This window comes from Scyliorhinus torazame, chromosome 16, assembly GCF_047496885.1.
Source record: "Scyliorhinus torazame isolate Kashiwa2021f chromosome 16, sScyTor2.1, whole genome shotgun sequence".
Classification (NCBI taxonomy): Eukaryota; Metazoa; Chordata; class Chondrichthyes; order Carcharhiniformes; family Scyliorhinidae; genus Scyliorhinus; species Scyliorhinus torazame.
In genome coordinates this window covers 126769125-126785847 of record NC_092722.1, presented here as the reverse complement: position 1 = coordinate 126785847, position 16723 = coordinate 126769125, and the positions used below count along the sequence as shown (strand labels likewise).

Here is a 16723-nt window from a genome sequence, read left to right as displayed (position 1 = left end):
TGGAGGGTTTGCGGGGTGGCACAGGGCAGGGATACGCAAGTTGGGGGACCTGTTTGTGGACGGGACGTTCGCGAGCCTGGGTGAGCTGGAGGAGAAGTATGGGCTTCCCCCCCGGGGTACACCTTCAGGTACTTACAGGTAAGGGCGTTTGCCAGATGGCAGGTGGTGTTTTTTTGGGGTGAGGACAGGTGTGTTAGGTGCTCAGGGAGCCCAGCAAATCACACCCATATGTTCTGGGCATGCCCAGCGCTGGAGGAATTTTGGAAGGGCGTAGCGACGACGGTGTCGAGGGTGGTGGGATCCAGGTTCAAACCGGGCTGGGAGCTCGCAATATTTGCGGTGGCAGAGGAGCTGGGAGTGCAGGAGGCGAAAGAGGCTGGAATTCTGGCGTTTGCGTCCCTGGTAGCCCGGCGAAGGATTCTTCTTCAGTGGAAGGAGACGAGGCCCCCAAGCATGGAATCCTGGATCAACGATATGGTGGGGTTTATTAAGTTGGAGAGGGTGAAATTCGCCTTGAGAGGGTCGGTACAAGGGTTCTTTAGGCTGTGGCAACCGTTCTTAGACTTCCTGGCAGAACGGTAGACATTGGTCAATGGCAGCCGCATCTCTGGTGGGGGGCGGGGGTTACTTTATTTTTTGTTTTTGTTATTTACACTGGAGGGGCTGAGGCGGTGTATATACTTGTGTTAAGTCGGGGTGTTAATGTTAATTTATTATTTATGTACAGGGTGGAGCGGGGTTGCTTTTCTGGACTGTGTTTTGTACTTAACCCTGTTGGGTTCCTTTTTCATTTTGTTATTGATATTTTATGAAAACCTGTAATGAAAATTTTTTTTTTTTTTTAAAACAAGACATGTTGTCTGATCAACACGATGGATCAAACTATGAGGGTATAGCATAGCAGAGAACAACACAAGGCGTTTTATCAGAAACTTTACAAGTCGGGGCCCCTAGAGGATGGGTTGTCAGTGTTAGTTTTTGGACAGTTTTGCTATTCTGGTGGTGGAAAAGGGAGGAAATTAAGGCTCCTCTGACTCTGGAGGAGGTTATGGAGGGTATGGGTCTGATGCAGCTGGGTAAGGTGGTGATGCCGGGTTGCCGATTGAATTTTATAACAAGTTTGCCGGATTGCTGGCCCCAGGGATGCTTGAGATATTTGTGGATTTGTCTTTGGGGACATCGGCAGCCACATTGGCGCAGGCGTCGATCTCCTTGATCTTGTGCGTTGTACCGTCCCATTTCATTATTGAACACGGATGAAAAGCTGTTGCCAAGGTCTTGGCTCAGCATGTGTAACCCTGCGTCCCAGGTGTCATATCAGAGGAGCAGATGGGGTTTGTTGAGGGAGGAATGTTTGGCGGCTGCTTAATGTTTTTTATCCACTTCTCCAGCCCCTGAGTCGGAGGTGATTATCTCACAAGATGCGGAAAAGACGTTTGATAGGGTGAAGTGGGCTATTTGTTTGAGATTTTGGGGAGATTCACTGGAAAGCATTCACTTTTACGCAAGTTCAATTTCTACCCAGAGAGGGAGCCAAACCTCTCGAGCAGCTTTATTATCTCCTCTGCTTTGGAGAGAGATGCATACAGGAACAGATCTCCCGCATACAATTGCACCCTATGCTCCTCCCCCCCCCCCCCCCCCCCCCCATACTCATGATCTCAATGCTATGGCCAGAGGTTTAATTGCCAGCACAAACAATAGCAGGGAGAGTGGACAATCCATTCTCGTGCCCCTCTTCATTTGCAAGTATTTCAAACTTAAAACAGGGGTATGGACGCTCGCAGTGGGGGCCCTATACAAGAGCTGGATCATCCACTTGGCCTTTCTGGCTGAAGATGACTGCAAATGCTTCAGCCTTTAATTTGCACCTGTTGTGCGGGGCTACACTATCATAGAGGATGGGGATATTTGCAGAGCTGCCTCCTCCAACTGTTTGCTCGTTTACCTCCATTCGCAACTGGATGTGGCAGGACTTTGATTTTATCTTTTGTTTGTAGGATTGCTTTGATCCGTCCACTGTATACTGCTTCTGCTGTTTGGCATGCAAATGGTCCTCTGTTGTTGCTTTACTAGCTTGTAGTTATGCCTGGTGCTAGTCCTGACATCCCCTCCTCAACATTTGAAACAGAGTTGATACCATGATATTGGTAGATATGCAGGGCCATGAGATCACAGATTGTGCCTGTGTTATTTACCCAAAGAGGGGTGAGGATGTAAAATTTGCTAGGAGTGGCTGGCACAAATAGTATAGATGCATTTATGGGGAAACGGTAGAAGGTTGATTTGGATGAGAAAAGAGGGAGAAGATTTGAGTGGATAATCAAAAACAGTATGCACTATTTGGGCCAAATTATCTGTTTCTGCAATATATCCTGTGCAAATTTCTAATTTTCGAAGGGTAATTGGATAAACACTTGAAAAGACAAGTGCATAACTAATGTAAAGAATGGGACTAATTGACATAACCCCCATCTGGTTCACTAATGTCCTTTAGGGAAGGAAATTGCCCGTCCTTACATGGTCTGGCCTACATGTGACTCCAGATCCACAATAACGTGGTTGACTCTTAACTGTCCCTCAAGGGCAATTGGGAGTGGGCAATAAATGCTGACCAGCCTGCAACGCCCACGTCCCATGAACAATTTTTTTAAAATTTGAGATCTTTCAAGAATAGCACAGATATGATGGGCTGAATGTTTTCCTTTTGTGCAATAATCTTTCTTTTATGATCCTTGGCCAGACCCCAGGTGGTGGGACAATGAAGTTTAAACAAACACTTGAATTTTACTGTACTTGTCCTGAAAGCTATAAAACAAGGTAGATATTGTGAATTATTTTATCTTTCTGAATAAGTATGAGGTACATGTGATCTAACAAGCGAGCTGTCATCAGATGCACCACACAACACAAAATATGTGACAAATCATAGAATTTACAGTACAGAAGGAGGCCATTGGCCCATCGAGTCTGCACCGACCCTTGGAAAGAGCACCCTTGCCTCCACCCTATCCCCGTAACCCAATAACACCACCTAATCTTTTGGACACTAAGGGACAATTTAGCATTGCCAATTCGCCTGCATTTCTTTGGACAGTGGGTGGAACCCGGAGGAAACCCACGCAGACACTGGGAGAGAGTGCAAATTCCACACAGTCACCCGAGGCCGGAATTGAACGCAGGTCCCTGGAGCTGAGAGCCAGCAGTACTAATCACTGAGCTGCCCGTGGCCAAAATAGATTCCATGGATTTTCCAACCATTCACTGAGAGGTTTTGTCATATTGAGTCAACCAATATCGCTGAAATTTTGTTAATCTCATGAGGGTTTCCAATATCCTCCTTTGAAGATTGTGCCTTTGAATTCATTGCAAAGGTCGCTCCAACTACGATGGCGTTACCCTCAGGATTTCAGTCTCACTTTCTGAGACGCCCTTCCCCTGGATTTGGGTGCACGGGCTTCACCTTCCAAACACCATCTCATTGTGGCTGAGCCAAACAGAACACCACTGCTTCACCAAAGGTCCACACTCTTTGGTTGCCTTCTCAAAGCTTCGGCATCTTTCTTTCTTTTTTAGAAAATATTTTATTAAGGCTTTTATGATTTTAACACTTAAATGGAAAGATCCACAAAGACAAAAAACCCACAATAACATAGCCAGCTCTCTTTTTTTCCCCCCACCTCCCCCAAACATGGTCCATGTAAATATGCTGTCTCACGGTCCTTCCTTCATTGGGTTTCCTGCCCTTATTTGTCACTTCCATGGCCCCTCCCCCTGCTGACAGATTAATTTTCCTTGGAGAAGCCGATGAACGGCTGCCACCTCCGAGCGAACTCCTGTACCGAACCCCTTATGGCAAATTTGATTTTCTTCAACCTGAGAAACCCCGTAATGTCGCAAACCCAATCCCTCCTAATGCCCCTGTCCAGCCCCCCCGGAGCGAACCGATGGTTGTCACAGATCGGTGACCACACCGACGGCCCCTCCAGCCTCATGTTTGGCTTCTTTCTTGACCACTTCGCTTAAAGTCTGCTATCTACAGCACTTTTTAAAATTTGGAGCCTATTTCTCTGCTTTGTTCTGTTACCTTAATGGGTCCTATTTCTGTCCCGTCTTGATCCCTTACTTGGGATCTCTCCCTGTCTCCCTCCGGTGACCAGCTCCCTGAGATACCTATTCAATGATCATGGCACTCCATATCAAGTCATCTGATTTGTATTTTCAGGCTGTTCTCTTTCTTCTGCGCAGGGCTCGTCCGGCTGAAGAGGATAATACTGTATGTGTGAGGCGAGCCTGGGTGAAGGGTCTGAAAATTGTTGGTAATCGGAGTAGAATAAGTTGATTTATAATCAGTTATGCTGATTTTGAACCAGTCGGAACATTTATGTAGGAACTTCCCTGTTCTTATCTTAAAGCCAAAGACTTTGGTCGTGGTATGGTGTCTCTGCTAATTATTCAACTAGTATGGAAATTGGTGGTAAGAATGCCATGTAGCTAATGTCCGTTTTCCTTCTTTGCTCCTTTACTGTTGTATTACAAAATATATATTTTGGCTCTTTGATCTGTTTTCCAAACTCCAGGGGTAAAATGCATTTTCTACTTTAAGTGGGCAAAAATAATTGCTCTTCGATTTGTAGAATAGTTTTGATTTCCCTCTTTAACCTTTTACTTTATTTTATTTCCTTTGTATCCTGTTGCAGCTCTTTCAGCCATACATTAGTTTAACTTCAGTATTGAGGGCTCCTTTTTATTTAAAGCATAATAAACTATTTGTGGCGGACAGGATTGAGAAAACAAATATTAACTACAAAGCTTATTTTCCCAGCCGATTCTGCAGTTCAGTATGTTGAGGGGTTCTATTCATTCACTCCTATTTGGATAAAACTGAAAAAGTTCAGTTGTGGTTGTCTTTTCAGCTGTTTTTGATGTTTCTCGGAATAAGCTTCAGGTGACTTGTTAATTTTCCAAAGTGAAAACCTTCATAAAAAGGGTTTTTGAATTTTGTTGCCTGAAAGGGGGGGGGGAGGAAGACAGTGTGTGTGCCCTGACATCGGCTTAAGTTGCAGCCTAATGTTCTTACGTTATCAAACTTTTTAATATTGATCGTTTGCTTCTAGTCCCAGTTGGAAACTCTTAATACATGATCAATTTTATTTAGTTTGAATGACTATTTATATTTTTGAGCATTAGCAGGTATCTATATTTTTTGACAGTCATCCAGATTCAAAATGTTAGCTCCATTCTCTCCACGGATGCTGTCAGAATGCTGAGATTGTCCAGTATTTTCTGTTATTGTTTCAGATTCCAGCATTGGCAGTAATTGCTTTTATCTATATTCTGTAGAATTTGATAGATTCTAGAATGATTTTGAACCGTCAATATGTATGCTATTTGTAAATTTCATTGACATAATTGAGATGTTTGTGGCAAATGTAAAGCCACAGATCAAGAAGCCAGTATTATAATGCATGTTTCAAAGTTTAAATGAAATGAAAATCACTTATTGTCACAAGTAGGCTTCAAATGAAGTTACTGTGAAAGCCCCTAGTCGCCACATTCCAGCGCCTGTTCGGGGAGGCTGGTACGGGAATTGAACCGTGCTGCTGGCCTGCCTTTGGTCTGCTTTAAAAGCCAGCTCTTGGGGCAGCACGGTGGTGCAGTGGGTTAGCCCTGCTGCCTCCCGGCACCGAGGTCCCAGGTTCGATCCCGGCTCTGGGTCACTGTCAGTGTGCAGTTTGCCAGTCTCCCCGTGTCTGCGTGGGTTTCGCCCCACAACCCAAAGATGTGCAGGGTGGGTGGATTGCCACGTTAAATTGCCCCTTAATTGGAAAAAATGAATTGGGTACTCTAAATTTTTTTTAAAAAGCCAACTCTTTAGCCCTGTGCTAAACCAGCCCCTAAATACATCACCATGTGTGCACTTTCCTGAAGAATGGCGCTTAGCCCATATAGCCTTCATGATGTTCCTCTGTCCTTTGCCACCCTTTTCATTTTACAAAAACCAGCTCCAATTTTCAAGCCATTCAGCATTGATATTCTCTTCCTTCCTCTTCCTCTTTTTCCTGAAATCTTCCTTTCATAGCATCTCTTGCTAGTCTGTATTTATTTTAAGATGTCTCTCTCTCTCTCTCTCTCTCTTCCTAATTATCTTTAGCACGTTTCTCTGTTCATTCAATCTCTTCAGAACTTCACCATTTGTTAATTCTCCTGTCTAGCTGACCCTTTCCATTCTCAATTCACATTTCAAAGCTATTTAACAAGTTGGTCTCCTGTTTCCATAAGGTTCAGGTCTATCAATCATACTCAACAGCACTTCAAATCAAGCTATTTACAAGTTACTTATTGAATTTAATCCACTTTCCAGTTAACCGTTTCCTCTTGGTAAAAACAACAATTTTTAATCGTTATCTCTGTTCTTATTTATTTGGTCTTAATAAAACTAATTGAATTCAATATTTTTTCTCAGCTGTGTATTGTTTTAGAACATAAATTTGGCTTCCTTTTTGAAGTACTGAAACGAACAGTGAACTAAGTTGTGACTTTCATTTTCTCACTTCAGTTTGGACCCATGTCCTATTGATATGTAGGTAATATGGATAATCTAATTGAAGGGAATGATTTAACAGCTTTCCACTTGCACCCTCAAAGCTGGTTTTTTATTTGAACAAGAAATTGTTTAAATGCCTTTGCTGCTAACCTAAAATAAAATTTTGCTTTCTTTGAAAAACTGAACTCTCTTATAAAACCAGTATTTTCTCTTTAGGTTCTTCTCAATAGTTTAAAGCTTCTTCCTCCACCCTTGGTTTCAAAAAGATCAGCCAGAGATCTTTCGTTGATTATCAACAATGCTGAAAATGAATCATCATTTGCAAAACGACAGACTATATCTTGGGATGCTAGTTTGGAGGATGTTGCTGAAGTGGAGGAAGGGTATACTGAGACAATTAATGAAACTGAAGTGAAGCAGAAAGAGGAGGAGGAGGAGGAAGAAGACGAGGAAGAAGAGGAGGAAGAGGAAGGAAATATAGTAATAAGTAAAAATACCTATGAGGTAAATAGATTTTATTTAATCTTGCTAAACTAAAGAGAATTGTGTACTGTGTCCATCTATAATTCCTATTGTTTGTAAGAAGTTAAATGTCTGCTTGCAAATATTGATATATGTCATGGAGAAAGTGAACGACAAATTTGTAAGTTATATTTGACAACTAGTTTATCAAATTCCAAAGACACTGTGTGGTTGCTAAAATTTAATGTGCACAAACTGCATGGGCAGTATCGAGTCAATCCAATACAAATACAAGTGAACACCAATGGGTGAATAAATGCACAAGTTTATCCCCACATCTATGACCTGCTGTTCTTTTGTAAATGGAGAACATAATTCTCTATTTTTAAACGTTAATTAAACTTTTCACGACCTAGAAGTGACAAGTAGGCGAGAGCAGTGCAATGAATGTGGTCGGGGGCGGTTTAGCTCAGTTGGCTGGACAGGTGGTTCATGAGTGAGGCCAATATTGCGGGTTCAATCCCCGTACTGGCTGCGGTTATTCATGAAGGTCAACCTTGCCCCTTGCCTGTGGTGTACTGATCCTCAGGTTAAATCACCACCAGTCAGCTCTCCCCCTCAAACGGGAAAGCAGCCTATGGTCATTTGAGACTATGGCAACTTTACTTACAGATATGGTCGAGTGGATTTAAGCAAAGGATTCTGATGTGGACCACATGGCATGCTGTGTAATCAAGTAAAAGGCCTTGGGATCCAAGAGATAGTGTCTAATTGGATCCAGATTTTGCTTGAAGTAATGCATTTTTGGAGGTGTAGCAAGCTAAGGGAATTCAAAATGAATGGAAGAACATGGAGAACATGAAGGATACAGGTGGAAAGTGCGATTAGGCTATGTGTTGGATGGTCAGCCATAATCACAATGAATGGCAGAGCAGGCTTGAAGGTCCGAATGACTGCCTCCTGCCTCCTCCTATTTTCTATGATAGTTGCCTGGAATCTGAAGGACCACTTGCTTGATGAACTAAGATGTAGAGTGACGATTTTAGTTCTTGAACTGCGTTGTGAAAGCAAGGCCAGCCTTTGGAAGGACAGTGGTCCTGATGCTCTCTTCTGCAGTGGTGCTGGTTGGAAAAGTTGATTTGTTTGGTAGTTGGTGGTTTGTGCACAACAAATGCAAATGAGCAATGACCTGCGCTACATGGCTGCCGTTGAGGCTTGAAATCATTGATCATAGAATTTACAGTGCAGAAGAAGGCCATTCCGTCCATTGTGTCTGCACAGGCCTATGGAAAGATCACCCGATCTAAGCCCACACCTCCACCCTATCTCCATTACCCAGTAACCCCATCTAAACTTTTTGGACACTAAGGGCAATTTAGCACGACCAATCCACCTAACCTGCACATCTTTGGACTATGGGAGGAAACCAGAGCAGACGCGGAGAGAATGTGCAGACAGTGACCCAAGCCGGGAATCTAACCTGGGACCCTGGGGCTGTGAAGCCACTGTGCTACCGTGGTGCTCTAAAATGTGCTATTTTGGGTAGGCTAGGGCAGTGAAGCAAACGTCCTTAATCTTAATAGATTTGTAGATTTGTTGAAATGTATTGTTGAAAGTAAGAGAGCACTATTGATGTAAGATGAAAGAATACAGGAAGTTGGCATGAGCCAGAAGTTGTCTAAATGTCCAGCTGTTTGGATTAGATATAGCAGGGATCCTTGCAGCCAGTAGAGGAAGGATTTTCACCTTATTACTGGGCCTTGGCTGAATTCAATGCAATATGAGCTAAGAGAATACTGCAGCACCTTGTGGTTTGTGTAAAGCTTTAATTTGTTTTCCACTTGCTTTATATCCTTTAACTATTGTTTTAGAGAAATAAGTTTTCAAATTAAAAAAACATTCTGTTTGAATTTGATTAGGTCATATGTATTTTTTTAAATTGTTAAATGTATATAGAAATTGCTGCTATGCATTCAAGACCTGAAAAACAAGTTGATTGAGGAAAAGCAAGAAAAAGTATTCTTGGAAAGGAATATCCGTGAGGAAGTTAATCAGGAAATGGAAAAATTCATGCCTCAGTTTGAAAGTTATTTAAGGTACAATTTTCTGATTTTGAAAGAAATGGTTACTTCAGAGTTCTAAAATTGTAACTTGGAAGGGAATATCCAAACCTGTTTAACAATTTCTATGTTAATTTTGATTTTTTTTTTTACACTATACAGTTTTCAATTTGAAATTATTTCCTTCCACATCCGGGAGGTGGACATCCACAAACTGATCTGAGGCATTATTAACAGGATATCATTCCTGCTCGTATGATGATCAGTTTCCAGTATCTCCACAAGAGATGGTAGTTAGCTGCTGAATGCCATTCATGTCTATGATCTGTCCCTGTCTGGTGACTTCTTGTCGCTCTCTTACAGTATCACCCACTGGAGCAATTCAGACGGTGACTCAATTTACAACCTCAGCTATATCCTTTAGTTGCCTTGCACGTTAGTCCAGACCTAAATAGGTAGTTGTCTCTTGATTGTCTCTAAAGTATTGCCCAGCAAGTTATTTAGCTTTCGGTTTTGTGTGATAGGATCATGAAAGTACCATACCACTCTGACTGCAGCAGGTTAACACGGGCCAGTGAGATGGACAATAAATGTGACATTCTGAAGGTGCTGGTTCAATTCTCATTTTCCAGAAATAGTTTATTTGCTCATGACATGGATTTTGCAGTTAGCAAAGTGTGACTTTAACCTGCCCACAATGAATTGACCCCTATTGTGTAAATTTACCTTTCTCAATTGTTTGATTCTGCCACTGAGATTGAGGAACCTCCAGGTGTCCAATAATGGTTGTGTCAACAGGCAGTTTAAGCAGTCAATCAAATTGAAGAATTCTCATGGATAACGAACCAGGAAGAAAAATGCACTGAAGAAGAATTATATGGCCATCAAACTTAACTCTGTTTCACTCTCCACAGATGCTGCCAGACTGGCTAAATTTTTCCATCAACTTTGTTTATATTGAAGAAAAATGCACTGATTATCAGTTTCTTAAAATTCTAGAGAGCGTAAAATAAGAATTGGGACATTTATGTGGGAATAAGATAGATCCGGAAACATCCAACTTTTTATTACAATTCAAATCTGTGGAACTTTTACCATGCAGATATTCGACAGCATAAAAACTGAGTTTTTTCAGGACCATAAATTGTTTACTTAATAGACTGGTTTAGAAATCTACCTGGAACTAATTCAAAAGGCACAACTTTTATTCTTAAAATGATAACGAAGGGAGAAGTAAAATGATAATGAAGGGAGAAGTTCAGGGGCTGGTTTAGCACACTGGGCTAAATCGCTGGCTTTTAAAGCAGACCAAGGCAGGCCAGCAGCACGGTTCAATTCCCGTACCAGCCTCCCCAAACAGGCGCCGGAATGTGGCGACTAGGGGCTTTTCACAGTAACTTCATTTGAAGCCTACTTGTGACAATAAGCGATTTTCATTTCATTTCATTTTCAGTTTGTGATTTCTAATGGCACTGCTATAGGCAACAAAGCCATTGATTTGTGTAAAACGTTTTACTGTAACCGTCCAAAAAATTACTACAACGCAGAGCAAGGTTATTCGGCCGAGCAAGTCTGCATCAACCCTCTGCCACCTAACATTCTGGACACTAAGGAGCAATTTAGCATGACCAATCCACCTAACCTGCATATCTTTAACTGTGCGAGGAAACTGGACCACCCAGAAGAAACCCACCCAGGTACGGGAAGAATGTACAAACTCCACACAGTCACCCAAGGCTGGAATCGAACCCGGGCCCCTGGCACGGAGAGGCAGCAGTGCTAACCACTGTACTGCCTGTTATAATCAGGGAGTAAGTACTTTAATTGCTTGAAAATTAATGATCTATCTCAATTAAAGGATTTTCACGAAATAAAAACTTAATCAGATACATAAGCCTGGATGGTGCCAGATGCATAAGCCTGGATGTTGCTTTAATAATGACAGTGAAACTGTGTCAGTGTTTGGTGACATTACACTCCTTCGCTTCTGAATGTCTGGCCACTTATTTTTCGGTTCTTTTGTGAGGATCTGCACCCAAAACATAGCCATGTCTATATTCTCCGTGGATTGTTGTCTGAGTTTCCAGCGTTTTGTGGGCTTTTTTTCTCTCCCAGATGTCCACCATCTTCTGTATTTTGCTTTCACTGAATTGTTTTTTTCATATGTAGAGAGCGTGTAAAGGAAGAAAATCAGTTAACTGAGGACAGAATTGAAAAACGCAATCAAATATTTCAGACCTTGGTCAAGGCATGTGCTGCTATTGACCAGAATGACAATTCTGTTTCTGAAGTCAGTACTGAACCAGATGTCGCTCCGGTACGTTTTTCTCATTTATTTTCAGATAAGGCTCATTGACGAGCAATCTTCATAAATCCGAAGTACTCTCTGAAAACACACGTGTTCAACCCTATCCACATCTGTCTCCGCTCACAGTTTCTCTTAACTCATCTAGCAATTTTTAGAGTCAAAGTTCTCTCCCAAAATATTTGTCTATACTTACCTGTTCCTGACAGAAATTTGACTACAGTGAGGCTAATAATGTGGATGCTAAGTGTTGACTTTTCTCGCTGGAAGCACACATGCCTTGTGTATGTCAAAGCAGCAGTTTTCTCACCCCAGAGCTTTGAAGCTGCATGTTAGCAGATATAGTCAGCCCAGCACTATGGTTTGCAGTGCATGTATGCAAATATAAAGTGATGAATAAGGTTGGTAAGCTGTGTGGAGATATGATGTAGTTAGTGGCAATACAAAATGTGGCTTAAAAATTATGAGGACTGAGTGCTTAATATTTACAGGTACAAAATGGTCAAGAAAGATAGGCAAGGAAAAAGGAAGGTGAGGTGGCAATACTAATTCGAGAAGGCATTGTAATGCTGGAGCAGGTTATCCTTCATGGAACATTTGGTTAAATTTGAGAAACAAAAATGACCTGATGATGCTACTGGGGCATGTTCATGGACCTCTAAATATTGAGAGAGGTACAAATCTGCAGGAAATCTGAAATGTGCAGGAACTATATAAATGGTGATATTGGGGACTTAAATTACCCAAAGACCTAATGGGCTGGAGTAAAAGATAAGGAAGGTGATTTGTTCAGGAGAAGTTCTTTGACCAGTATGTTCAGTCCAACTTATTAAAGCACTTATGTACCTGGGTATACTAAACCTGTTTTTGTATTGGTTGTAGTCCTGGGTCTTTTCCAATCTAATATGATACTACTTCCTTCTCCAGCGCTATTGCAAGATCATTTCATTTTTTCTGTAAGACTAAGTTTATGCTTGAGCCTGAGCTTCTATGTTTATGTCAGAAGCATAAACTACTAAAATTCCTCAATTGTACCAATCCAAAAAATTAAATGGAGTAAGATTGAGTTTCATATGCCATGGCATCTCATGGCTGAATGTTTTTGTTTATTTTTGATGTTGTCTCCAACAACGGAGTCTAATCATCTGCCTCAATGGTTCAAAGGCTGGGAATTCTGCGGTGAGTAATTTATCCCGATTCCCAAAACTTGTTCACCATCTACAAGGATCAAGTCAGGTGTGTGGAATTCTCTCCACTTGCCTGGGTGAGGGCAGCTCCAACAACACCCAAGTAGCTCGACACTTTACAGGGCAAAGCAGTCATCTGATTGGCACCCCATCCACCAACTTCAGCATTCATCCCTTCTATTACTCTCATGCAGTGTGTGCCATCTACAAGATGTTCTGCAGCAATGTTGAAAGCATCATCAGGCCAATAATGCCCCTTTGACAGCACCTTCCAAAGCCTTGTCATCTACCACCCAGAAGGAAAGGGCAGCAGCTGTATGAGAACAGCACCACCTGCAAGTTCCCCTTCAAGCTTTACACTATCCTGACTTGCAAATATATCATTGTGCCTTCACTGTTGCTGGCTCATAATCTTGGAACTCCCATCCTAACAGCACTGTGGGTGTAACTGCATCTCGTGGTCTGCAGTGGTTCAAGAAGACAGCTCATCACCACCTTCTCTAGGTAATTGGGAGATATGCAATAAATACTGGCCTAGCTAACAATGCCCACATCCCGTGAAAGCAGAAAAAACAATTCAAATATGAAGTGTGCAGTTGACTGGGAAATTGCCTTTTACATTTGCTCCCAAATACAACTTTAATTCCTCCTATTTGAATTTTGATAACTGCAAAGATTAGCCTTGTGTGATTTATCCTCTGTTGCCTCCAGAATATACCCTATCTGTCACCTAATTAACCAATAAAGGCCCACTAGTTTTCTCTATTTCATTGTCAGACCATTTTGATTTGGGGAAGGTTGAAGTAGCTGATGCTTTTAGGTTATTATGCACAAATTGGGAGGTTTGCAGTCTGGACACAAGAAGCAGAAGATCTACTGGCTGCTAACTTAATAGTATGTATCTCATTGCATTGGATAGTTGTAGTCACAAGGTTGTTCCATAATTAGTTCTCACAGGCATGAAAAAATTAAATGTGAGCATTTAGTCAGAACATTATTAACATTAGTTCCACTTTCAGTTAGTGTTCTGAAGATTTACTTTTTCAAATTCAATGATTTGCAATAGCAGCTATGCAATCTATCTTCTTTTTCAAAAACAGGAGACTTTGGTTAAAACTGATGTTGTGAGATGCATCAAGTCCTTAGAACCAGATGTAGCTGAAATCAAGAAACAAGCTGAAATGATTCATCGCCATCTAACAGCTGCTCCAGAATCTGAAGGAACTATTGCACTTCTAGAAGCTAATTTAACTTGTGTCATTCAGGAACTTAAGCAAACACAAGAAACACTGAAAAAGAAAACTGCTGGTAAGTTTTGAGGACAAGAATATTGTACCCCCAAGAAACATTCTAGTGTTAATACATTTTGTGAAATTTTTGTTACAGTAATGTTTTAAAAAGTCTTGTTTCTGGTAAACAAATAAGGCTAACTTTATTTTTAAGATGGGCATGATAGAAGGGTTACCCCTCCCCATAAGAATTCCTATAATTGCTGGGGGTCCCAATTGAGATGCCAGGAGATTGTGTTCCTACTTTCTGTAAAAGTAAAGGATATCTCCAAATAACTGGAAAGGAACTTTGAAAGGTAGGGTGAAGATCCAGTTGTTAGGACCAATGATGTGGGTGATAAAAGGAGGTTATGCAAAAGAAATTTCCAAATTTAGAGACTAACTTTTTAAAAGTACCCGAATGGTAATAACTGGATTACTAATTCAGCTGCATGCTAATTGGTTTAAGAATAGGCAGATGAGTGAATGAATGGCCAGAAGATTGGTGTAAAAATTAAGAGTTCCATTTTATGAGATACTGAAATAGGAAGGCGCTGAACTTCTGGGGTTTGTTCCAAGGGATGGTGTGGCGGCACAGTGGTTAGCACTGCTGCATCACAGCACCAGGGACCTGGATTTCATTCCGAACTGTATGGAGTTTGCATGTTCTCCCCATATCTATGCGAGTTTTCTCTGGGTGCTCTGGTTTCCTCCCACACCCAAAGATGTGCAGGTTAGGTGGATTGGCCATGCTAATTTGCCCCTTGGTGTCCAATGGTTAGGGGTTACAGGAATAAGACGGGGGAGTGAGCGTAGGTCAGGTGCTCTTTCAGAGGGTCAGTGCAGACTTCAGGGGCCGAATGGCCTTCTGCACCATAGGGATTCTGTGATTCTATGGTCCACCTGAGCCAGAGTAGGATCAGTGTACTAGTGGAAAGGCTTTGTTAAAGGGCTCTGGTCTGGCTTTGCAAACTAGTAAACTTGGGAAAGAGGAAAGAGTCTGAAAATATCAAGAGTGAAGATAAAATAATTTGGAGATAAGAGTGAATGTCAAACGAGTTAAGGATCAAGGGTAGAGTGCAGGCAGATAGGGATTGTGTGACTGACGGCCTAAAAAAACAGAAAAAAGAATATATTTCAGGAGACCCTTGACAGCAGCATACTTTCCAACCAGTATTATTATAATTATCTTTATTATTGTCACAAGACTATATTAACACTGCAATGAAGTACTGTGAAAATCCCCTAGTCGCCACACTGTTCGGGTACACAGAGAGAATTCAGAATATCCAATTCACCTAACAGCACGTCATTCGGGACTTGTGGATGTGAATACTGATGGGAGAGGTTGGAGGATAGAGCAGATAAATGCATGGTTAGAGAGTGGGTTCAAAATGATTTAGATTCCTGGGGAATCTGGTTAATCTTAATGGTATATACCTAATGAAAAGAATGTAATGAATAAGGCAGATGATTGGAAGACACTGATTGAAATATGTAAGAGCTATTGCTGAAAGATGGCTTTGAGAGGAGTTTGAGTGGCAACTTGACATTCCTGATTACAAGGAGACAGGTTGGGAAGGGGATTAAAAAAGATGGTATGGAAGAGCTGATTACGGCCTTGAGAAAGGATGGTAGAAGCTTAATGGGTTGAACAAAGAAACAAAAAAAGGGGCCACTTGCACTGCTCGGCGTGTACTCCAAATGAGCTCAGCAGCTGTCCTCCAAACTGTCCAAGGGAGATTGAAGAGCAATTTTCAGGCAAATTTCTGACAAATGCAAAAACAATAATGTAATAATATCAGGTGTTTCAATTACCCTAACTCAACCAGAATGTGGTCAGTGTAAAAGGTACAGACAGCACAGAATTCATCAATTTGCATTGAGGTTTTTTTTCAATCTGAAACCAACTGCAGTTGGTGGGGTGGGCTCTTGAAATATATTGGGCGTTAAACATGTTATGGATGAGGCAGGTCCTTAGTTCAGTATTCAGTGATGACAATGATACTGAATGTCTAAGGGTGATGGTTAGATGCTCTCTTTGGGATGACATTGCCCAGCACTTGTGTGGTATGAATATTACTTGCCAGCTTAAGCCTGAATGTTGTCTGGGTCTTGCTGAGTAATGACATCATACTCTTCTGTATCTGAGGGATTGCATATGGCAATGAACATCCTAACTTCTGACCTTTTGGTGAAGGAAGTAGCTGAAGCTGACTTGGCCTTGGAAACCAACGTGAGGAGCTCCAGAACAGTGTCCTGATGGAGATGATTGATCTTCTACAACCCATACCATCTTCCTTGGTTCTGGGTATGAGTCCAACCATTGGAGGCCATTCCCCCTGATTCCCATTTCCTTCATTTTTGCTAAGTAACCTTGATGCCACACTTGTATAAATGCAGTCTTGAGATGTCAAAAACAATCACTTTTGCCTCCCCTATCCATTTTGGTAGAAAGAATGGAGAAAAAAAATATTATTTCAATTGAAAGATGCTGCTCGGACTGTCCATGTTCTAACTGTGCATTCATTTGCTAAAGGAAAAACAAAATCAGTCCATTAACGGTATTTGTAAAAACTTTAGCAGATTTCTGAAGTTTTCAATTACATGCTCTGGTGTTAAAATTTGCTTTATCCTCTATACATGTGCTTCATCCTTTCTACATGTACTAACTGCATTAATTGCTAAATTTCTGAGGTCACTTTGGTGATTTGATATAAATGCTTTGGTTCACCGTCTTGACAGGAATAGAGGTAAACAAAGGGAAAACTAATGTTTCTGGCCATCAAGTCTATTAATTCCACCTATGTGGTCAGTGTAACGGGTACAAACAGCACAGAATTCATAAATTTGCATTGAGCTTTTTTTCAATCTGAAACCAACTGCAGTTGGTG

The 16723-nt window shown here is 41.5% G+C and overlaps 1 protein-coding gene across 5 annotated transcripts in view; it reads left to right on the top strand.

Annotated features, from left to right (window-relative positions):
- The window catches only part of kif20bb (kinesin family member 20Bb), a 167223-nt gene that overhangs the window by 72605 nt on the left and 77895 nt on the right, over nucleotides 1–16723 (top strand). For all 5 annotated transcript variants that reach the window (XM_072479017.1, XM_072479018.1, XM_072479019.1 and 2 more), the window contains exons 13-16: nucleotides 6764–7051; nucleotides 8966–9105; nucleotides 11239–11386; nucleotides 13662–13869. In XM_072479017.1, the coding sequence (XP_072335118.1) occupies nucleotides 6764–7051; nucleotides 8966–9105; nucleotides 11239–11386; nucleotides 13662–13869 (784 nt within the window). The remainder of the gene's footprint in view (nucleotides 1–6763; nucleotides 7052–8965; nucleotides 9106–11238; nucleotides 11387–13661; nucleotides 13870–16723) is intronic.